The following is a 24,930-nucleotide window of genomic DNA, read 5'->3' on the forward strand; positions in this document are numbered from 1 at the left end:
AAATAGATTAAATACTTTTTACCGACTTAGTACATCTAATCATATAATGATACCTAAATTAATTCCTTTGCCGGAAAATAGAACAGTGTGCGTTACACACAATTTGATTTACGCATGTATACGGATAGCATTACGTTAGTAATTACTACTACTATCATATGACTAAGAATACACCAATATACTTTCATTAAACAAAATTATAACTTTGCTCGAGAAATATATTCGTAAAAATGATGAAAACAACTCAAAGTCGAAATGGGGAGTGATGGCGATAGAATTTATGCACAAATCGAGTTTCGGTTTTGAGCATTCAATGTCAAAACCCTTAAACAACAACCCGAAACCATGCAAAATCCACCGCATCTCACCCTTCTCTTTTTCCCCAAAAATCAACACTCTCCACCAATCCAATAATTGTTCAAATCTGCATGCATGTCATGTCACAGCTCATCACTCATCACCAAGGTTCGTCTCACCTTAATTTCTTGATCACTTCATGTCGTATTATTACCAACCATATAGTGTCCGGATAAATTTGATGTAATGAAAAGATTGGCGCTCCTATTTTTCCTTCTTGGATGTGCCATTGCCGTCACAAATCCCAACGATTTCAAGATTCTGAGTGATTTCAAAAAGGGTTTGCATAATCCAGATCTTCTCAAATGGCCTGACACAGAGAGAGATCCATGCGGGCCCCCTGTTTGGCCTCACATCGGCTGCTCCAACGGCAGAGTCACCGCGATTCAGGTTCAGGGCCTCGGGCTCAAGGGCCCGTTGCCCCCGAATCTCAATCAGCTCAGCCAGCTCAAGAACATTGGATTCCAAAACAATCGTTTCAATGGAAATCTTCCCTCATTTAGTGGCTTGTCCAATTTGCAGTATGCATACTTGAATTTGAATCAATTTGAAACAATCCCTCTTGATTTCTTCCGCGGATTAAGCAATGTGATGGTTCTAGCATTGGATAGCAATCCTTTCAATCAGAGTGTTGGATGGTCTATACCGACTGATCTAGCCGACTGCACGCGTTTGGTGAACTTTTCTTGCTCCTCTTGCAACCTATTTGGAGAGATTCCTTCCTTTTTCGGGAAGCTTTCGTCTCTCAGTTCGTTGATGCTGTCGTCTAATAGGCTCAGTGGTGGGATACCCCCGAGCTTCTCTGGCTCGTTGCTGCAGATTCTGTGGCTGAACAATCAAGAATATGGTGGGATGAATGGCTCCATAGGTGTGATTGGGAGCATGGTTTTGTTAACTACGTTATGGCTACATGGGAATCAGTTCACAGGGCCCATTCCTGAAAGCATTGGCTCTCTAACGTCGTTGAGAGAGCTCGATCTGAATGGAAATCAGCTCGTTGGCCTAATCCCTCCGGGGTTGGCCCGTTTGAACCTCCAAATAGTGGATTTGAGCAATAACATGTTCATGGGTACAATGCCTAGGCTCGGTGCTGCTAAAGTTTCATATGCCTCAAATTCGTTCTGTCAATCCGACCCTGGTTTGCAGTGTGACCCACAAGTTAACGCGCTTTTGGAATTTCTCAAATCTGTGGAGTATCCGGTTGCGCTTGCCTCTGAGTGGAAAGGGAATGATCCGTGTGCAGGGCCGTGGTGGGGGATTTCTTGCAACCCGAGGAAGGAGGTTTCTGTTGTGAACATGAAGAATATGATGCTTAATGGCACGGTTAGCCCTTCGCTTTCCCTCCTATCTTCACTTGTGGAGATTCACTTGGAAGGCAACTCTTTGCAGGGCAGACTCCCACAGAATTTAACTATGTTGAGGTCACTTAGGCTATTGGATTTAAGAGGCAATAATTTGGAGGTCCCACTGCCTAAATTCCCTACCAATGTTGAGGTAGTTTATGACACTTCCTCTTCACCGAGTTCTGATGTTGATTCTTATGTTGAAGTTGATGTTGATGGTAATGTTTCGCATTCGACAAAATCAAGGTTCGGAATCATTTTGGCTTCTGCTGCACTACTCACTCTTGTTGCAGTTCTTGCAATCATTTTCTGTTTTATGAAGAGAAGACGTCGCAAAAATGGTGATGTGGAATCCTCTGCCAAAGAGGCTAGTGGTGGGATCCGGACTCTTGACGCCAGCACCAGTCCAAAATTCTCCCTCTCATCACTGCGCGAAGTGACAGACAACTTCGCGCAGGAGAATGTCTTGGGGAGAGGAGGCTTTGGCGTCGTCTACAAGGGGAAGCTCGAAGATGGCACTATGCTGGCTGTGAAGAGGATGGAATCCGGGGTGATGAGTGACAAGGGGACAAGCGAATTCCAAACAGAGATCTCGGTCCTCTCCTCTGTCCGCCACCGCCATCTCGTCTCCCTCCTGGGCTACACTGGGGAGGGAAACGAAAGGCTTCTGGTTTATGAGTACATGCCTCAAGGCGCTTTAAGCAGACACCTTTTCTATTGGGAGACGATGCATTTAGAGCCTCTGTCTTGGAGTAAAAGGCTCATAATTGCTCTTGATGTTGCTAAAGGGGTTGAGTATTTGCATTCCATGGCGCATTATACCTTCATCCACCGCGATCTCAAGTCCTCCAACATCCTCCTGGATCATGAGTTCCGCGCCAAGGTCTCTGATTTCGGGTTGGTGAAGCTAGCCCTCGACACGGGGACATCCTTCGCCACCAGGCTGGCGGGGACGTTTGGCTACCTCGCCCCCGAATACGCGGGTGTGCATCAAATTTTATAGCTTGAACTTTCAGTTTTGTAGAATGTTATAAAATTAGATCTAATTTATGAGCTTTTTTGTAGTGACGGGGAAGATCACTACGAAGGTGGATGTGTTCAGCTTCGGAGTGATACTGATGGAGCTGGTGACGGGGTTGGTGGCGGTGGACGAGCAGAGGCCAGAGGAGAAGCAGTATTTGGTGGATTGGTTCTGGAAGATAAAAGAGGACAGGGCAATTCTGCTGGCCTGTGTGGATCCTGCTTTGAATGTGGATGAGGATGGGCATGATAGCATAATTGCGGTTGCTGAGCTGGCGGGGCATTGCACAGTGAAGGATCCTAGTCGGCGCGCTGACATGGGGTACGCGGTGAGCGTGCTTGCACAGTTGGTGGAGACGTGGAGGCCGCATGAGGGGATGAGCCGGTGCTCCAGCACTAGGTCGGAGATGCCTCTTCCCGAGTTGGTCAGGAGCTGGAAAGAGGAAGACAGGGTTGCTGCTTTGGATGCTCCTTCACAATCACACCACTAGCAATACAGATTTCTCTCTAAAAAGTGAATTCATATGTTCTTGATAACTGGAACTTGAATGTGGTTTGTTTCATAATCATCATGAATTGGTTTGATTTGTTTAATTGGTTTAGTTAAGATTGAAAATATACTCATGCATGAAACATGAAAGCAAAATTGTTGTTGTTAAATAGATTTCCTGCTAGATTTTCATTAAAACATAATACTATTACATAATCTGCCTGCATAGTACATATTGGATACTAATCTGATTCAGACAACCAAAAAATCACAAGCTAAGGACGCCTGAGCCGTCAGTCCTCCTTGCTGGAGGTGGCAAGTTCTGGGATGAGTTTCTTCAAAAGTATCTGCTTCATTTCCATCCAAATTAAAACCAAACCAACAAACCATTTATTTACACACATAATATTTGTAGGAGATAAACCTGTGGGTGCATAATCTGGGCGTAGTTGGCTACCCTGCTTAAGTATTCTGCAAAATATCAACATATAAGCAAGTTATAGAGCAGTTTTTTGCGTTACAAAGCGAGAGAGATGGAGACAGACCAGCAAGCTGTTGGACGAGGAGGGCTAAGAGCAGCAAGATGAAGATGGCTTTTGCAGTGAAAAATGCATTAAAGCGGCACGAGAGAGAGAAAGTGAGAGAGAGAGAGAGAGAGTGAAGCCAGTATAGTGTTGGACAAAGAGGGCTAAGAGCAGCAAGATGAAGATGACTTTTACCATGGCTAAAATCAGACTACCTGCACCTGTGGGCTGTGGATTTCAATTGAGATTGAGAGGAGAATTTGCAAGTAGATAGATTGAGGAAATAGACGAGGAGAGTGGGCGATTTATACTGCGTTAAATTGACGATTGAGGAAATAGACGAGCAGTAAATTGATTGCTCAAGCAGTCAATTTTCATTAAGATAGGTACATATGATACACTGCGTTAATATCAAATACAGGCTTTTGGCCATGTGCTTGACGCCGCCGTTTCAGATTACCGTGACACTTACAACGTCACCATATCTATTCAAAATTTCTTTCATAGAGCATCTCCAATGGAGGATGTCCCGTCGGATATCGGACCGCCGTGCGGAAAGCCCGCGTCCGCGTGGGACACATTAGGCGTTTGTGGGAGGGGGAGGATGCGGACGTCCAATGCGGATACGGGAGATCCGCGACATTCCTGGGACGTCCGTCGCGACAACGGGCGGACGTTAAGTACTGTGGCAAACCGACGGACGTCGCCGGTGGACGTCCTGATGCATTTTTTAATTTTTTTTTTAAAAAAACTCTATATATACGGCTCGTTGCACCCGTTCGACTAGCGGCAAACTATATACATTCAATGCATATGTATGCTTTTTCTAAAATAAAATCGTTGCATTTTCCCCGTATTCGTGTCTAAATTTTAATTCCGTAAATTGTTTAATTTGGTGAATTTGTGAATTTTTTTTATTGCGGGAAGTCCGCGCGGGAAGTCCTTGGGATGTCCGCCACTGCGCAGTGGGATATCCTTATGACGTGTCAGTGCTGTGGGAGGTCATTATGACGTGGCAGGAGGTGTTTTTGGGAAGTCCATCGGGCAGGCGAGGGACATCCGTCCCCATTGGAGATGCCCTTATCTTGTCACATACTTTTGCTCCTTCCGTCCCAACTAAGGCCATCCGCATCCGTGTCTCTTATCCGTCTCTTAACCGTCTCATCTCTTAACTATTCATGGGTCCCACTGTACTTTTCAGCTCATCTCTTAACTAAGAGACATCACCTGCATCCCTCCATCTCTTAACCATCTCTTAACTATTCATTCAATTTCATTTTTTATTTTTAATTCCAACAAATTCATTTAATAAAAACACACTTCATTAAATAATAAACATTACAATTTAAAAACCTAAAAAAATAAAAAAAATACATAATTTAAAATCCTAAAAAATAAAAAAATACATAATTAAAATACTCTAAATTAAACTATAAAAACTTCTCCGCCGGCGAATCATCATCCCCCGAAGTCGGGGTGCACCCAAGTTAGATTGATTCCCTATACCAAGTTGAGCTTTCATAAACTCAATTCCGTCCATATGGGCTGAAACTTGGGCATGAGTCATTTTTGAAAGGTCAGCCATCGTGGCGACCAGGTACATGGACATTAGGGTATTCGAGCCCGTGCCCGTGTCGGAGACCGAGCCCTCGCCCGCCTGGCTTGATTCGCCGCGGCCCCTCCCTCTCCCTTTCCCCCTCGCTCTCGCCGCCTTGGTCCCTTGCGGCCGACGCCGTGACCGGAAGAAGACCCCCTTGCATCATCGGTTGGCGTGCCCTCACGTGAGGTGTTGCCTTCCCCGCCATCACTAGACGAGTAGTGGCCACGCGCCGTGTGTTTCGTGCGTTTCGAGCCCGACTCGGCACCGCCAGCCCACCTTTCAAGGTGGTGGACTTGCGACCAAACATCGACAAACTTGAAATCTTTACCGACGTCGTCTTTGAAGACCCGCAACGCCGCTCTCAGAATGTCGGCTCCACTGGCTCCGCTCTGATAATTCGCCTCTTCTGCCCCTGTATATCGCGCAAAAATTTTTGACATCTTTGTCGCATCGGTCCCAATGACTGCGGAGCATCTTCATGTTGCGGGCAAAGGTGTTCTTCGGCCTTCGTGCGTTGTAAACTTCGGTGACTTTTTTCCAAAAATACTTGTTGGTTTGTTGATTCCCGACGACAGGATCGTACGAGACGCTGATCCAAGCGTCGTACAGAGCCAACGTCTCGTCTTGGCTGTATGGATGACGGGTGCCGTCTCCCACAACCTCTTCCTCCTCTTCCTCCTCGGCATTGACACCGAGCCTGAGGTCGATCCTGCCGGAGCCGGAGCCTCCACCTATTGCCCAGTCGGGCAAAGTGCGTTCAGGCGCCAAAAAATTCTCCGGAATTTGGGATAATCCCGGCGATTGCCCGTACCTCGGGGGGGGGGGGAGGGACGATAGTATGCATCCACATCAAAATGTGGTGTTTGGTACGCCGACGGAGTGGTCGAGGCTTGGGTGCCCGGCGACGAACCGGGAGTACCCAAAAGTTGTACATGCTCGCCCAATCGTCGAACGAGTTCAAGTCGAACCCGCCGGAGCGCCGCCTGCCGGAGCCGCCGCCGCTGGAGTTTCCATCGCCGGACATTTTTTCAACAATTTGAGAGAAAAGAATAGATGAGTGTAGTGAATGGAAGATAAATGAGAGTAGTGTTTGTGTGTAAAATGGTGAATGGAGTATGGAGTATATTTATAGAATAATAAAAGAAAAGAAAAAAAAATTTTAAAAATGACCGTTTGAGGCCAACGGTCATTTGACCGAGGCCGGCCTCGCCGGCACGCGTCACGCGACGAGATGTCGCGTCTCGTCGAGACGAGACGAGCGTCGCAACGCTGTCTCGATGCTGTCTCGTCTTGTCGAGACGAGACCGAGACAACATCGAGTCAGCGATGCGGATGCCCTAAGTTAAGTCCTATTTCTCTTACAAATGTCCCAACTTAGTGGAGTACTACTATTCTCCACAAAATATATATTCACTCGAATGCGTTAGATTTCTTTTGGAAATGAATGAAGTACCATACTCCTCCGACTCTTACGTGTCCCAATTTTTTTAATTTGATACTCCTTTCGTTACATGTTACTTGAGGGATTTCTTTTCAGCACGAGATTTAAAAAGTTATATTTAGTGAGTTAAAGAAATTAGAGACGAGAATAAAATAAAGTAGAGGAAGAAGAGAGAGTAAAGTGAAAGAAAGTATAAAGTATGTGAGATTAAATGTTTTATTTTTAACCAAAAAAAAGAAATGACTCAAATAATTTGGGACAACCCAAAATGGAATACGACTCAAGTAACTTGGGATGGAGGGAGTAGTATATCCCTTATTAATTATAGCAGTACTAGTACTATTTTATATTTTTAATATTTTTGATAATGTACCTTATGTTCCACTCACTTTCATATATCATTAATTTTTTTCAATTTATTTTCATTTACATTTTTTAAAATTCAAATCGGATCAAAGTGAGACACATATTAGGAGAATGAATGGAGTATTATTTATTGAATTAAGAAGAAAGAATAAGAAAGAGAGATAAATAAAGGGTAAAATATGTAAGAGAACAAATTAAGAAAAATTATGTACTTAGCATTTTTGTTTTTAGTTAAAATAAAAATTAATCATTTTAGTTTTGCTTTAAAATATGTATAGTCCCTAAATTCCTTATTTTTAGAGGATATATACTTAGAATGCCAATATTTATTATAGTTTGACACACAACAAAAATATCAAAACAAAAATTTCCTTCACACTCCCACACTAGAACACCTTCCACCACCGCCGGCACCATGGCGGCCAAGGACTGCGGCCATGACGACGACGAACGCAAGAAGCTCCACCGCCTCCTCCTCATAGGCGGCCTCGGTTTCCTACTCCTCATCCTCTTCCTCACCCTCCTCATCTGGCTGATCCTCCAACCCTCCAAGCCCCACTTCGTCCTCCAATACGCCACCGTCTTCGCCTTCAACCTCTCCGCAGGCAACACCCTCAGCACCACCGTCCAGGTCACCCTCGCCGCCCGTAACTCCAACGAGAGGATCGGCATCTACTACGACCGCATCGACGTCTACGTTGTCAAAGCATATCAAATGGAGAGAAGATTGGGAGAATAATTGGAGAGTAATTGATTGCATTATTGTCCTAGAATAGATTAATCACAATTGATTGTGTTTTCCATAGATAGCATATCTTCACACCTATATAATGAGATGTTGAAATACATTGTAAAACACAACAGAAATACAATAAACTATCTTCTACTCTCAACTCTTTTCCAATATGCATTGCCCTATGAAGCTCGCCTCTCTCGATTACCATCTTTAAGATGGTATCAGAGCAGGTTCATTCGGGATTGAGACTCAGAAAATTATCATCACAGTCTCGAATACCTTTCCCAGCCTTTTGAAACCTGCAAAAACCCAACCAACAATATGTCAGATTCTGAATCTAATAATCCTCCAAAAACCAACCAACCTATAACACTTTCAGCCGAACAATTCACTGAATTTATGAGACTGAGCATGTCTCAGAAAAACCAAAATCAACAGCCTTCATCAATTGAATCACTAGGCGAGGTGCGCCTGGCAGATAAACTCAACGGGGATAATTATCCCTTATGGGCAAAACTGATGAGAAGGGCCATCCGTGGGAAGGGTCTGGCATCTCACGTAACCGGAGTTACAGATCCTCCCCCACCGACTGACCCAAACTATAATCGATGGCAGCAGCGGGAGGATTGTTGCTTCAACTGGATCATAAACAACATCGACGCCAGCCTCGTCAACGAGGTCTCCCAATACGAAACAGCCTACAACTTGTGGGACAGTCTGGCCACAACGTATGGAAGCGGTGCCGACCAATTCCAGATTTCAGACCTGCACAGACAAGCTTACAGTATCAGACAAGGAGAGTTATCACTTGAGAATTTGTGGCAAAAGCTTCAAGATCTATGGATCTCAATTGACACTAGGGATCCAAATCCGATGGAGGACCCATCTAGCATCGAAAAATACAACCAGAACACACAGAGGCACAAGTTGTACCAATTTGTATGGGCGTTAGATGACCTCCGATATGGAAAAATCAAGAGGGAGATCCTAAATATGGATCCGATACCAACTGCAAGAAAGGCATACGGGCTAGTCAGACGAGAATCCGTCAACGAAAAGCTACTCAATCCCGAAACGAAAGAAACCGGGATCGGAGTGGGACTTGCGGTATTCGATAGAAGTCGAACACCCATCGTACAAAATCACCAACCACCAAGAAACCCTAACTACCGGAGGGAAGAAGACAAGAGTAAATTGATATGCAGTCACTGTGGAGGGAAGAAACACACCAAAGATACGTGTTTCCACATCCACGGTTTCCCGGAGTGGTGGGAAGAAATGAAGAAGGCGAGACAAGCTCGGAATGCAGGTCGAAACAGCGGAGGCGGAAGAGCTTCAGCCGCCGTCGCCATTGACCGCGCTACCTACACCGAGAAACCGGCGGGCAGCAGTGGCGGCAACAGCAGTGGCGAGGTGATCCGACCGGAGGAAAAATCGACCTCAACCCGCTCTGAATCACAGATGGCATCCGTCTCCATAGCGAGATCATGGTCAGAAGGTAAAGTATCGTCGATTGAAAACCTCGCCGGCGGTGGTAGCAGTGAAGCAAGGGAGGCGGCGGCTAGGGTTCTAAGAAAAAATCCCCTAAATACTCCCGAATATCCGAAACACCAAATCCACCCCAGACTTATTCCCAAATCTAAACCCCCCCCCCCCACCAGCAAACCTCTTCCTATATTATACCCCAAAATTTCCCTAAATTCGGAACTGACCCCCGCCTCACATTAAACTCCCAAAACCCACCCCACACTCCTATAAAATACCAGAATGAACCCCATTTTGCAAAAACATTGCAAATAACACCCCAGTCTTCCGGAAATACCAAATACATACCGAATATACCCTGTCAAAACTCCTTCGATGCCCTAGCTTGCTCCTCAACATCCACATCAGGCCCGAAAGACCCTCACTGGATCTTTGATTGTGGGGCGACAGACACAATTTCGTTTGAAGCCTCAGATTTCGTATCTATCTCCACTTCCAAAAAATCCTATGTCCAAACTGCCAGTGGAGACCTAGCACAAGTCATGGGCGCGGGCACAATTAATATTTTGCCCACTCTATGTCTCTCTAATTGTCTTTATGTTCCGTCATTATCACACAAGCTCCTATCCATTAGTCATGTGACTAAAGAGCTAAACTGTAAATTACTAATGCAACCTCAATTTTGCATGTTGCAGGATATCAAGACGGGGATGATAGTTGGGCGTGGCACTGAGCGATGCGGACTGTACTATGTGGACGAGATAACCCAACAGAGTGCTGCAATGATGCTGACTCCCGGACCAACAGACAGGCAGGCTTGGCTTTGGCATCGTCGGTTAGGGCACCCATCTTTAGGATATTTTCGCCTACTTTTTCCTGAATTAGCTACTTCTATGAAATCTTTTCATTGTGATACTTGTGTTTTGGCCAAAAACCATAGACATTCTTTCAAGTTGAACAATACGAGAATGAAATCTCCTTTGACTTTGATACATTCTGATGTCTGGGGTCCTGCCCCTATCACTGGGGGCCAAGGTTTTCGTTACTTTGTACTTTTTATTGATGACTACTCTCGCATGACTTGGATCTATTTCTTGAAACATAAACATGAAGTGTTTGATAAGTTCGTAGAATTCTATAACCTTATTCAAACTCAATATAACCACAAAATCCAAATCCTTAGGTCCGACAATGGGGGAGAATTCGTCAATAGTAAAATGCAAGAATTTTTTAGGATAAAGGGACTAGTCCACCAAACCTCGTGTGCATACACCCCGGAACAAAATGGGGTAGCCGAAAGAAAAAACCGATGCATCCTCGAAATTACCCGAGCCCTCTTAATTGAATCCAGAATACCTAAATCCTTTTGGCCTGAGGCTATAGCTACCGCAGTGTATCTCATAAATCGCCTACCTACCGGAATACTCAACTTTAAAACCCCCTTCGACACCTTTTCACATCACTTCGAAATTCCATCATCCTTATCCCTTGAGCCCAGAGTATTCGGATGCTCGGTCTTTGTCCATATCCCAAAACACGAACGTTCCAAATTTGATCCTTGTGCCCTCAAATGTGTCTTCCTTGGCTATGGGAAAAATCAAAAGGGTTACCGTTGCTATGACCCGACAACCCGTCGGATACACACCACCATGAATTGTGACTTTGTGGAGGGGGAATACTTCTACAGCCAATCTAGAAGTCAGGGGGAGACACAACCTTCAGACAATAGTCCAAACAATGACCTCCTAGATTGGCTACCAGATATTGAGGACCACCACTTAGGGGGAGAGCCACATCCAAGGGAACACCAGACAGGGGGAGAGTCACAGCCAAGTCCTGTCACAGACGTTGGTCCACCTGAGGAAGTTAGTGGCACCGCCGGGCCGTCAAATCCTGTAATACAGGACGGAGAACAAAGTGACATTGTCCGGCCATCAACCTCGGCTTCGATTCCTGAGGTAAACAGTTCAGATTTTGATAATATGCCTTCAGAACAGACTAATCTTGATAGGGGCAATATTGAGGAGTGTGGAGCCAGTGGAAGAAGTGGAGACACATGTGACCCATACGAGTTACCCCTAAGGAGTACAAGAGGAATCCCTCCTCGACGATACTCACCAGACTGGAAAGGGAGAAAAGCAAAATACGCTGTATCAAATATTGCTCAAGGTCACCTGTCAGAAATGGCCCGGGCTTTTGAAGCTGCCCTATATGAGAATGAAGAAATTCCACAGTCATTTGAAGAGGCCAGTAAACACAAACATTGGAGAGAAGCCATGAAGAAGGAGATAGATGCCCTAGTAAAAAATGGCACCTGGGAGAAATGCACGTTACCAAAAGGGAAAAGGCCGGTTGGATTTCGATGGATATACACCATAAAAAGAAGAGCAGATGGTTCAATCGAGAGATACAAGGCGAGACTAGTGGCAAAAGGCTACACTCAAGTATATGGAGTAGATTATGAAGAAACATTCTCCCCAGTTGCGAAGATGGAGACTGTGCGAGCCTTACTATCTGTAGCAGTATGCAAAGACTGGCAACTTCACCAGTTCGACGTGACCAATGCCTTTCTTCATGGAGAGTTAGACAAGAACAAGGAAGTGTACATGGAAGTTCCACCTGGGTTCACTGATGGGTTTGGAGAAGGAGAAGTCTGTCGACTACAGAAGACCTTGTATGGTTTGAAGCAGTCTCCACGGGTCTGGTTCGGAAGATTCTGCCAAGCAATGTTCAAACATGGGTTCCAACAAAGCCATTCCGATCACACACTCTTCACAAAAAGGAGAGGCAACAAGATAACATGTCTGATCATTTATGTCGATGACATGATCATCACTGGGGACGATGTAGAAGAAATCCAGAGTTTAAAGGAAAACTTGTTTAGAGAATTCGAGATGAAAGACCTTGGAGCACTGAAGTACTTCTTGGGGATAGAAGTGTTGAGATCCAGACACGGAATATTCCTAAGGCAAAAGAAGTATGTTCTAGACTTGTTAGCAGAAACAGGCCTCCTTGAATGTAATCCCACAGACACCCCGATGATTCCCAATCATGGTTTGAAAATAGAGGAAGGAGCCGATCTTACAGACAGGGAGAGGTACCAACGGCTTGTCGGGAAACTAATCTATCTCTCACATACCAGACCCGACATTGCATATGCCATTGGAGTTGTGAGTCAATTCATGCATCGACCTCAAGCTAATCACATGGAGGCCGCATTGAGGATCATGCGATACTTGAAGGGTACTGTAGGTTATGGTATATTCCTAGCAAAGAGATAAGACCTGGAGATTGATGGATATACCAATGCTGACTGGGCAAGTAATCCAGTGGATAGAAAATCCACGGGAGGCTACTTTACTTTCATCGGAGGCAACTTGGTTACTTGGAGGAGTAAGAAACAAAAGGTTGTAGCTCTATCTAGCGCCGAGGCTGAGTTCCGAGGAATGAAAAGTAGACTCACAGAAATTCTATGGCTAAGGAGATTGCTCACGGAAATTGGCTTTCCGCCTACTCGAAAGAGCCAACTGTTCTGTGACAACAAGGCGGCTATTAGTATCTCAGAAAATCCAGTACAGCACGACAGAACGAAGCATGTGGAAGTTGATCGGCACTTCATCAAAGAAAAACTAGAAGGAGGAATTATTGAATTCCCCTTTGTCCGTTCGGAAGAACAACTTGCAGACATATTGACCAAAGCAGTTCATCCAAAGGTCTTCAAAGAAATATTGGGAAAGTTAAGCATTGAAGATACCATTGCTCAACTTGAGGGGGAGTGTCAAAGCATATCAAATGTAGAGAAGATTGGGAGAATAATATCAAATGGAGAGAAGATTGGGAGAATAATTGGAGAGTAATTGATTGCATTATTGTCCTAGAATAGATTAATCACAATTGATTGTGTTTTCCATAGATAGCATATCTTCACACCTATATAATGAGGTGTTGAAATACATTGTAAAACACAACAGAAATACAATAAACTATCTTCTACTCTCAACGCTTTTCCAATATGCATTGCCCTATGAAGCTCACCTCTCTCGATTACCATCTTTAAGATGGTATCAGAGCAGGTTCATTCGGGATTGAGACTCAGAAAATTATCATCACAGTCTCGAATACCTTTCCCAGCCTTTTGAAACCTGCAAAAACCCAACCAACAATATGTCAGATTCTGAATCTAATAATCCTCCAAAAACCAACCAACCTATAACACTTTCAGCCGAACAATTCGCTGAATTTATGAGACTGAGCATGTCTCAGAAAAACCAAAATCAACAGCCTTCATCAATTGAATCACTAGGCGAGGTGCACCTGGCAGAAAAACTCAACGGGGATAATTATCCCTTATGGGCAAAACTGATGAGAAGGGCCATCCGTGGGAAGGGTCTGGCATCTCACGTAACCGGAGTTACAGATCCTCCCCCACCGACTGACCCAAACTATAATCGATGGCAGCAGCGGGAGGATTGTTGCTTCAACTGGATCATAAACAACATCGACGCCAGCCTCGTCAACGAGGTCTCCCAATACGAAAGAAACCGGGATCGGAGTGGGACTTGCGGTATTCGATAGAAGTTGAACACCCATCGTACAAAATCACCAACCACCAAGAAACCCTAACTACCGGAGGGAAGAAGACAAGAGTAAATTGATATGCAGTCACTGTGGAGGGAAGAAACACACCAAAGATACGTGTTTCCACATCCACGGTTTCCCGGAGTGGTGGGAAGAAATGAAGAAGGCGAGACAAGCTCGGAATGCAGGTCGAAACAGCGGAGGCGGAAGAGCTTCAGCCGCCGTCGCCATTGACCGCGCTACCTACACCGAGAAACCGGCGGGCAGCAGCGGCAGCAACAGCAGTGGCGAGGTGATCCGACCGGAGGAAAAATCGACCTCAACCCGCTCTGAATCACAGATGGCATCCGTCTCCATAGCGAGATCATGGTCAGAAGGTAAAGTATCGTCGATTGAAAACCTCGCCGGCGGTGGTAGCAGTGAGGCAAGGGAGGCGGCGGCTAGGGTTCTAAGAAAAAATCCCCTAAATACTCCCAAATATCCGAAACACCAAATCCACCCCAAGACTTATTCCCAAATCTAAAAAAACCCCCCACCAGCAAACCTCTTCCTATATTATACCCCAAAATTTCCCTAAATTCGGAACTGACCCCCGCCTCACATTAAACTCCCAAAACCCACCCCACACTCCTATAAAATACCAGAATGAACCCCATTTTGCAAAAACATTGCAAACAACACCCCAGTCTTCCGGAAATACCAAATACATACCGAATATACCCTGTCAAAACTCCTTCGATGCCCTAGCTTGCTCCTCAACATCCACATCAGGCCCGAAAGACCCTCACTGGATCTTTGATTGTGGGGCGACAGACACAATTTCGTTTGAAGCCTCAGATTTCGTATCTATCTCCACTTCCAAAAAATCCTATGTCCAAACTGCCAGTGGAGACCTAGCACAAGTCATGGGCGCGGGCACAATTAATATTTTGCCCACTCTATGTCTCTCTAATTGTCTTTATGTTCCGTCATTATCACACAAGCTCCTATCCATTAGTCATGTGACTAAAGAGCTAAACTGTAAATTACTAATGCAACCTCAATTTTGCATGTTGCAGGATATCAAGACGGGGATGATAGTTGGGCGTGGCACTGAGCGATGCGGACTGTACTATGTGGACGAGATAACCCAACAGAGTGCTGCAATGATGCTGACTCCCGGACCAACAGACAGGCAGGCTTGGCTTTGGCATCGTCGGTTAGGGCACCCATCTTTAGGATATTTTCGCCTACTTTTTCCTGAATTAGCTACTTCTATGAAATCTTTTCATTGTGATACTTGTGTTTTGGCCAAAAACCATAGACATTCTTTCAAGTTGAACAATACGAGAATGAAATCTCCTTTGACTTTGATACATTCTGATGTCTGGGGTCCTGCCCCTATCACTGGGGGCCAAGGTTTTCGTTACTTTGTACTTTTTATTGATGACTACTCTCGCATGACTTGGATCTATTTCTTGAAACATAAACATGAAGTGTTTGATAAGTTCGTAGAATTCTATAACCTTATTCAAACTCAATATAACCACAAAATCCAAATCCTTAGGTCCGACAATGGGGGAGAATTCGTCAATAGTAAAATGCAAGAATTTTTTAGGATAAAGGGACTAGTCCACCAAACCTCGTGTGCATACACCCCGGAACAAAATGGGGTAGCCGAAAGAAAAAACCGATGCATCCTCGAAATTACCCGAGCCCTCTTAATTGAATCCAGAATACCTAAATCCTTTTGGCCTGAGGCTATAGCTACCGCAGTGTATCTCATAAATCGCCTACCTACCGGAATACTCAACTTTAAAACCCCCTTCGACACCTTTTCACATCACTTCGAAATTCCATCATCCTTATCCCTTGAGCCCAGAGTATTCGGATGCTCGGTCTTTGTCCATATCCCAAAACACGAACGTTCCAAATTTGATCCTTGTGCCCTCAAATGTGTCTTCCTTGGCTATGGGAAAAATCAAAAGGGTTACCGTTGCTATGACCCGACAACCCGTCGGATACACACCACCATGAATTGTGACTTTGTGGAGGGGGAATACTTCTACAGCCAATCTAGAAGTCAGGGGGAGACACAACCTTCAGACAATAGTCCAAACAATGACCTCCTAGATTGGCTACCAGATATTGAGGACCACCACTTAGGGGGAGAGCCACATCCAAGGGAACACCAGACAGGGGGAGAGTCACAGCCAAGTCCTGTCACAGACGTTGGTCCACCTGAGGAAGTTAGTGGCACCGCCGGGCCGTCAAATCCTGTAATACAGGACGGAGAACAAAGTGACATTGTCCGGCCATCAACCTCGGCTTCGATTCCTGAGGTAAACAGTTCAGATTTTGATAATATGCCTTCAGAACAGACTAATCTTGATAGGGGCAATATTGAGGAGTGTGGAGCCAGTGGAAGAAGTGGAGACACATGTGACCCATACGAGTTACCCCTAAGGAGTACAAGAGGAATCCCTCCTCGACGATACTCACCAGACTGGAAAGGGAGAAAAGCAAAATACGCTGTATCAAATATTGCTCAAGGTCACCTGTCAGAAATGGCCCGGGCTTTTGAAGCTGCCCTATATGAGAATGAAGAAATTCCACAGTCATTTGAAGAGGCCAGTAAACACAAACATTGGAGAGAAGCCATGAAGAAGGAGATAGATGCCCTAGTAAAAAATGGCACCTGGGAGAAATGCACGTTACCAAAAGGGAAAAGGCCGGTTGGATTTCGATGGATATACACCATAAAAAGAAGAGCAGATGGTTCAATCGAGAGATACAAGGCGAGACTAGTGGCAAAAGGCTACACTCAAGTATATGGAGTAGATTATGAAGAAACATTCTCCCCAGTTGCGAAGATGGAGACTGTGCGAGCCTTACTATCTGTAGCAGTATGCAAAGACTGGCAACTTCACCAGTTCGACGTGACCAATGCCTTTCTTCATGGAGAGTTAGACAAGAACAAGGAAGTGTACATGGAAGTTCCACCTGGGTTCACTGATGGGTTTGGAGAAGGAGAAGTCTGTCGACTACAGAAGACCTTGTATGGTTTGAAGCAGTCTCCACGGGTCTGGTTCGGAAGATTCTGCCAAGCAATGTTCAAACATGGGTTCCAACAAAGCCATTCCGATCACACACTCTTCACAAAAAGGAGAGGCAACAAGATAACATGTCTGATCATTTATGTCGATGACATGATCATCACTGGGGACGATGTAGAAGAAATCCAGAGTTTAAAGGAAAACTTGTTTAGAGAATTCGAGATGAAAGACCTTGGAGCACTGAAGTACTTCTTGGGGATAGAAGTGTTGAGATCCAGACACGGAATATTCCTAAGGCAAAAGAAGTATGTTCTAGACTTGTCAGCAGAAACAGGCCTCCTTGAATGTAATCCCACAGACACCCCGATGATTCCCAATCATGGTTTGAAAATAGAGGAAGGAGCCGATCTTACAGACAGGGAGAGGTACCAACGGCTTGTCGGGAAACTAATCTATCTCTCACATACCAGACCCGACATTGCATATGCCATTGGAGTTGTGAGTCAATTCATGCATCGACCTCAAGCTAATCACATGGAGGCCGCATTGAGGATCATGCGATACTTGAAGGGTACTGTAGGTTATGGTATATTCCTAGCAAAGAGATAAGACCTGGAGATTGATGGATATACCAATGCTGACTGGGCAAGTAATCCAGTGGATAGAAAATCCACGGGAGGCTACTTTACTTTCATCGGAGGCAACTTGGTTACTTGGAGGAGTAAGAAACAAAAGGTTGTAGCTCTATCTAGCGCCGAGGCTGAGTTCCGAGGAATGAAAAGTAGACTCACAGAAATTCTATGGCTAAGGAGATTGCTCACGGAAATTGGCTTTCCGCCTACTCGAAAGAGCCAACTGTTCTGTGACAACAAGGCGGCTATTAGTATCTCAGAAAATCCAGTACAGCACGACAGAACGAAGCATGTGGAAGTTGATCGGCACTTCATCAAAGAAAAACTAGAAGGAGGAATTATTGAATTCCCCTTTGTCCGTTCGGAAGAACAACTTGCAGACATATTGACCAAAGCAGTTCATCCAAAGGTCTTCAAAGAAATATTGGGAAAGTTAAGCATTGAAGATACCATTGCTCAACTTGAGGGGGAGTGTCAAAGCATATCAAATGTAGAGAAGATTGGGAGAATAATATCAAATGGAGAGAAGATTGGGAGAATAATTGGAGAGTAATTGATTGCATTATTGTCCTAGAATAGATTAATCACAATTGATTGTGTTTTCCATAGATAGCATATCTTCACACCTATATAATGAGGTGTTGAAATACATTGTAAAACACAACAGAAATACAATAAACTATCTTCTACTCTCAACGCTTTTCCAATATGCATTGCCCTATGAAGCTCACCTCTCTCGATTACCATCTTTAAGATGGTATCAGAGCAGGTTCATTCGGGATTGAGACTCAGAAAATTATCATCACAGTCTCGAATACCTTTCCCAGCCTTTTGAAACCTGCAAAAACCCAACCAACAATATGTCAGATTCTGAATCTAATAATCCTCCAAAAACCAACCAACCTATAACACTTTCAGCCGAACAATTCGCTGAATTTATGAGACTGAGCATGTCTCAGAAAAACCAAAATCAACAGCCTTCATCAATTGAATCACTAGGCGAGGTGCACCTGGCAGAAAAACTCAACGGGGATAATTATCCCTTATGGGCAAAACTGATGAGAAGGGCCATCCGTGGGAAGGGTCTGGCATCTCACGTAACCGGAGTTACAGATCCTCCCCCACCGACTGACCCAAACTATAATCGATGGCAGCAGCGGGAGGATTGTTGCTTCAACTGGATCATAAACAACATCGACGCCAGCCTCGTCAACGAGGTCTCCCAATACGAAAGAAACCGGGATCGGAGTGGGACTTGCGGTATTCGATAGAAGTTGAACACCCATCGTACAAAATCACCAACCACCAAGAAACCCTAACTACCGGAGGGAAGAAGACAAGAGTAAATTGATATGCAGTCACTGTGGAGGGAAGAAACACACCAAAGATACGTGTTTCCACATCCACGGTTTCCCGGAGTGGTGGGAAGAAATGAAGAAGGCGAGACAAGCTCGGAATGCAGGTCGAAACAGCGGAGGCGGAAGAGCTTCAGCCGCCGTCGCCATTGACCGCGCTACCTACACCGAGAAACCGGCGGGCAGCAGCGGCAGCAACAGCAGTGGCGAGGTGATCCGACCGGAGGAAAAATCGACCTCAACCCGCTCTGAATCACAGATGGCATCCGTCTCCATAGCGAGATCATGGTCAGAAGGTAAAGTATCGTCGATTGAAAACCTCGCCGGCGGTGGTAGCAGTGAGGCAAGGGAGGCGGCGGCTAGGGTTCTAAGAAAAAATCCCCTAAATACTCCCAAATATCCGAAACACCAAATCCACCCCAAGACTTATTCCCAAATCTAAAAAAACCCCCCACCAGCAAACCTCTTCCTATATTATACCCCAAAATTTCCCTAAATTCGGAACTGACCCCCGCCTCACATTAAACTCCCAAAACCCACCCCACACTCCTATAAAATACCAGAATGAACCCCATTTTGCAAAAACATTGCAAACAACACCCCAGTCTTCCGGAAATACCAAATACATACCGAATATACCCTGTCAAAACTCCTTCGATGCCCTAGCTTGCTCCTCAACATCCACATCAGGCCCGAAAGACCCTCACTGGATCTTTGATTGTGGGGCGACAGACACAATTTCGTTTGAAGCCTCAGATTTCGTATCTATCTCCACTTCCAAAAAATCCTATGTCCAAACTGCCAGTGGAGACCTAGCACAAGTCATGGGCGCGGGCACAATTAATATTTTGCCCACTCTATGTCTCTCTAATTGTCTTTATGTTCCGTCATTATCACACAAGCTCCTATCCATTAGTCATGTGACTAAAGAGCTAAACTGTAAATTACTAATGCAACCTCAATTTTGCATGTTGCAGGATATCAAGACGGGGATGATAGTTGGGCGTGGCACTGAGCGATGCGGACTGTACTATGTGGACGAGATAACCCAACAGAGTGCTGCAATGATGCTGACTCCCGGACCAACAGACAGGCAGGCTTGGCTTTGGCATCGTCGGTTAGGGCACCCATCTTTAGGATATTTTCGCCTACTTTTTCCTGAATTAGCTACTTCTATGAAATCTTTTCATTGTGATACTTGTGTTTTGGCCAAAAACCATAGACATTCTTTCAAGTTGAACAATACGAGAATGAAATCTCCTTTGACTTTGATACATTCTGATGTCTGGGGTCCTGCCCCTATCACTGGGGGCCAAGGTTTTCGTTACTTTGTACTTTTTATTGATGACTACTCTCGCATGACTTGGATCTATTTCTTGAAACATAAACATGAAGTGTTTGATAAGTTCGTAGAATTCTATAACCTTATTCAAACTCAATATAACCACAAAATCCAAATCCTTAGGTCCGACAATGGGGGAGAATTCGTCAATAGTAAAATGCAAGAATTTTTTAGGATAAAGGGACTAGTCCACCAAACCTCGTGTGCATACACCCCGGAACAAAATGGGGTAGCCGAAAGAAAAAACCGATGCATCCTCGAAATTACCCGAGCCCTCTTAATTGAATCCAGAATACCTAAATCCTTTTGGCCTGAGGCTATAGCTACCGCAGTGTATCTCATAAATCGCCTACCTACCGGAATACTCAACTTTAAAACCCCCTTCGACACCTTTTCACATCACTTCGAAATTCCATCATCCTTATCCCTTGAGCCCAGAGTATTCGGATGCTCGGTCTTTGTCCATATCCCAAAACACGAACGTTCCAAATTTGATCCTTGTGCCCTCAAATGTGTCTTCCTTGGCTATGGGAAAAATCAAAAGGGTTACCGTTGCTATGACCCGACAACCCGTCGGATACACACCACCATGAATTGTGACTTTGTGGAGGGGGAATACTTCTACAGCCAATCTAGAAGTCAGGGGGAGACACAACCTTCAGACAATAGTCCAAACAATGACCTCCTAGATTGGCTACCAGATATTGAGGACCACCACTTAGGGGGAGAGCCACATCCAAGGGAACACCAGACAGGGGGAGAGTCACAGCCAAGTCCTGTCACAGACGTTGGTCCACCTGAGGAAGTTAGTGGCACCGCCGGGCCGTCAAATCCTGTAATACAGGACGGAGAACAAAGTGACATTGTCCGGCCATCAACCTCGGCTTCGATTCCTGAGGTAAACAGTTCAGATTTTGATAATATGCCTTCAGAACAGACTAATCTTGATAGGGGCAATATTGAGGAGTGTGGAGCCAGTGGAAGAAGTGGAGACACATGTGACCCATACGAGTTACCCCTAAGGAGTACAAGAGGAATCCCTCCTCGACGATACTCACCAGACTGGAAAGGGAGAAAAGCAAAATACGCTGTATCAAATATTGCTCAAGGTCACCTGTCAGAAATGGCCCGGGCTTTTGAAGCTGCCCTATATGAGAATGAAGAAATTCCACAGTCATTTGAAGAGGCCAGTAAACACAAACATTGGAGAGAAGCCATGAAGAAGGAGATAGATGCCCTAGTAAAAAATGGCACCTGGGAGAAATGCACGTTACCAAAAGGGAAAAGGCCGGTTGGATTTCGATGGATATACACCATAAAAAGAAGAGCAGATGGTTCAATCGAGAGATACAAGGCGAGACTAGTGGCAAAAGGCTACACTCAAGTATATGGAGTAGATTATGAAGAAACATTCTCCCCAGTTGCGAAGATGGAGACTGTGCGAGCCTTACTATCTGTAGCAGTATGCAAAGACTGGCAACTTCACCAGTTCGACGTGACCAATGCCTTTCTTCATGGAGAGTTAGACAAGAACAAGGAAGTGTACATGGAAGTTCCACCTGGGTTCACTGATGGGTTTGGAGAAGGAGAAGTCTGTCGACTACAGAAGACCTTGTATGGTTTGAAGCAGTCTCCACGGGTCTGGTTCGGAAGATTCTGCCAAGCAATGTTCAAACATGGGTTCCAACAAAGCCATTCCGATCACACACTCTTCACAAAAAGGAGAGGCAACAAGATAACATGTCTGATCATTTATGTCGATGACATGATCATCACTGGGGACGATGTAGAAGAAATCCAGAGTTTAAAGGAAAACTTGTTTAGAGAATTCGAGATGAAAGACCTTGGAGCACTGAAGTACTTCTTGGGGATAGAAGTGTTGAGATCCAGACACGGAATATTCCTAAGGCAAAAGAAGTATGTTCTAGACTTGTCAGCAGAAACAGGCCTCCTTGAATGTAATCCCACAGACACCCCGATGATTCCCAATCATGGTTTGAAAATAGAGGAAGGAGCCGATCTTACAGACAGGGAGAGGTACCAACGGCTTGTCGGGAAACTAATCTATCTCTCACATACCAGACCCGACATTGCATATGCCATTGGAGTTGTGAGTCAATTCATGCATCGACCTCAAGCTAATCACATGGAGGCCGCATTGAGGATCATGCGATACTTGAAGGGTACTGTAGGTTATGGTATATTCCTAGCAAAGAGATAAGACCTGGAGATTGATGGATATACCAATGCTGACTGGGCAAGTAATCCAGTGGATAGAAAATCCACGGGAGGCTACTTTACTTTCATCGGAGGCAACTTGGTTACTTGGAGGAGTAAGAAACAAAAGGTTGTAGCTCTATCTAGCGCCGAGGCTGAGTTCCGAGGAATGAAAAGTAGACTCACAGAAATTCTATGGCTAAGGAGATTGCTCACGGAAATTGGCTTTCCGCCTACTCGAAAGAGCCAACTGTTCTGTGACAACAAGGCGGCTATTAGTATCTCAGAAAATCCAGTACAGCACGACAGAACGAAGCATGTGGAAGTTGATCGGCACTTCATCAAAGAAAAACTAGAAGGAGGAATTATTGAATTCCCCTTTGTCCGTTCGGAAGAACAACTTGCAGACATATTGACCAAAGCAGTTCATCCAAAGGTCTTCAAAGAAATATTGGGAAAGTTAAGCATTGAAGATACCATTGCTCAACTTGAGGGGGAGTGTCAAAGCATATCAAATGTAGAGAAGATTGGGAGAATAATATCAAATGGAGAGAAGATTGGGAGAATAATTGGAGAGTAATTGATTGCATTATTGTCCTAGAATAGATTAATCACAATTGATTGTGTTTTCCATAGATAGCATATCTTCACACCTATATAATGAGGTGTTGAAATACATTGTAAAACACAACAGAAATACAATAAACTATCTTCTACTCTCAACGCTTTTCCAATATGCATTGCCCTATGAAGCTCACCTCTCTCGATTACCATCTTTAAGATGGTATCAGAGCAGGTTCATTCGGGATTGAGACTCAGAAAATTATCATCACAGTCTCGAATACCTTTCCCAGCCTTTTGAAACCTGCAAAAACCCAACCAACAATATGTCAGATTCTGAATCTAATAATCCTCCAAAAACCAACCAACCTATAACACTTTCAGCCGAACAATTCGCTGAATTTATGAGACTGAGCATGTCTCAGAAAAACCAAAATCAACAGCCTTCATCAATTGAATCACTAGGCGAGGTGCACCTGGCAGAAAAACTCAACGGGGATAATTATCCCTTATGGGCAAAACTGATGAGAAGGGCCATCCGTGGGAAGGGTCTGGCATCTCACGTAACCGGAGTTACAGATCCTCCCCCACCGACTGACCCAAACTATAATTGATGGCAGCAGCGGGAGGATTGTTGCTTCAACTGGATCATAAACAACATCGACGCCAGCCTCGTCAACGAGGTCTCCCAATACGAAAGAAACCGGGATCGGAGTGGGACTTGCGGTATTCGATAGAAGTCGAACACCCATCGTACAAAATCACCAACCACCAAGAAACCCTAACTACCGGAGGGAAGAAGACAAGAGTAAATTGATATGCAGTCACTGTGGAGGGAAGAAACACACCAAAGATACGTGTTTCCACATCCACGGTTTCCCGGAGTGGTGGGAAGAAATGAAGAAGGCGAGACAAGCTCGGAATGCAGGTCGAAACAGCGGAGGCGGAAGAGCTTCAGCCGCCGTCGCCATTGACCGCGCTACCTACACCGAGAAACCGGCGGTCAGCAGCGGCGGCAACAGCAGTGGCGAGGTGATCCGACCGGAGGAAAAATCGACCTCAACCTGCTCTGAATCACAGATGGCATCCGTCTCCATAGCGAGATCATGGTCAGAAGGTAAAGTATCGTCGATTGAAAACCTCGCCGGCGGTGGTAGCAGTGAAGCAAGGGAGGCGGCGACTAGGGTTCGAAGAAAAATCCCCTAAATACTCCCAAATATCCGAAACACCAAACCACCCCAGACTTATTCCCAAATCTAAAAAAACCCCCCATCAGCAAACCTCTTCCTATATTATACCCCAAAATTTTCCTAAATTCGGAACTGACCCCCGCCTCACATTAAACTCCCAAAACCCACCCCACACTCCTATAAAATACCAGAATGAACCCCATTTTGCAAAAACATTGCAAATAACACCCCAGTCTTCCGGAAATACCAAATACATACCGAATATACCCTGTCAAAACTCCTTCGATGCCCTAGCTTGCTCCTCAACATCCACATCAGGCCCGAAAGACCCTCACTGGATCTTTGATTGTGGGGCGACAGACACAATTTCGTTTGAAGCCTCAGATTTCGTATCTATCTCCACTTCCAAAAAATCCTATGTCCAAACTGCCAGTGGAGACCTAGCACAAGTCATGGGCGCGGGCACAATTAATATTTCGCCCACTCTATGTCTCTCTAATTGTCTTTATGTTCCGTCATTATCACACAATAATTCATTACTCCTTCCGTCCTACGATTGTTACTCTTATCCTATTATTCATTTCAGTCCGTCTCACAATAATTGTCACACTTCATTTTTACCAATAAATGGTAAGTAGGTCTCATATTCCACTAACTC

At 44.9% G+C, this 24,930-nt stretch overlaps 1 protein-coding gene, 1 long non-coding RNA gene and 4 pseudogenes across 2 annotated transcripts; 2 read left to right on the plus strand and 4 right to left on the minus strand.

Moving 5' to 3' along the window:
* The first annotated feature begins 415 nt into the window (after positions 1–415).
* LOC125185379 (receptor-like kinase TMK3) lies at positions 416–3,314 on the plus strand. The gene is made up of 2 exons (XM_048081907.2): positions 416–2,683; positions 2,766–3,314. The coding sequence occupies exons 1-2, from the start codon at positions 544–546 to the stop codon at positions 3,209–3,211; spliced, it is 2,586 nt and encodes an 861-aa protein (XP_047937864.1). The 5' UTR covers positions 416–543; the 3' UTR covers positions 3,212–3,314.
* Positions 3,315–3,375: 61 nt separating this feature from the next.
* LOC125218718 (uncharacterized) lies at positions 3,376–3,985 on the minus strand. The gene is made up of 3 exons (XR_007176010.2): positions 3,756–3,985; positions 3,635–3,681; positions 3,376–3,557 (listed from the first exon to the last, which is right to left on the minus strand). It is a non-coding gene; the product is annotated as an uncharacterized LOC125218718 (long non-coding RNA).
* Positions 3,986–7,556: 3,571 nt separating this feature from the next.
* Positions 7,557–7,880, plus strand: LOC148933287 (NDR1/HIN1-like protein 1 pseudogene; annotated as a pseudogene).
* A 4,475-nt stretch (positions 7,881–12,355) lies between these two features.
* On the minus strand, positions 12,356–13,119 carry LOC148933288 (uncharacterized; annotated as a pseudogene).
* A 4,177-nt stretch (positions 13,120–17,296) lies between these two features.
* Positions 17,297–18,060, minus strand: LOC148933289 (uncharacterized; annotated as a pseudogene).
* A 4,177-nt stretch (positions 18,061–22,237) lies between these two features.
* LOC148933290 (uncharacterized) lies at positions 22,238–23,001 on the minus strand (annotated as a pseudogene).
* Positions 23,002–24,930: the final 1,929 nt, after the last annotated feature.

The sequence above is a fragment of the Salvia hispanica genome, chromosome 1 (genome assembly GCF_029641045.1).
Source record: "Salvia hispanica isolate PSC_SH4W2 chromosome 1, Shi_PSC_v1, whole genome shotgun sequence".
NCBI lineage: Eukaryota > Viridiplantae > Streptophyta > Magnoliopsida > Lamiales > Lamiaceae > Salvia > Salvia hispanica.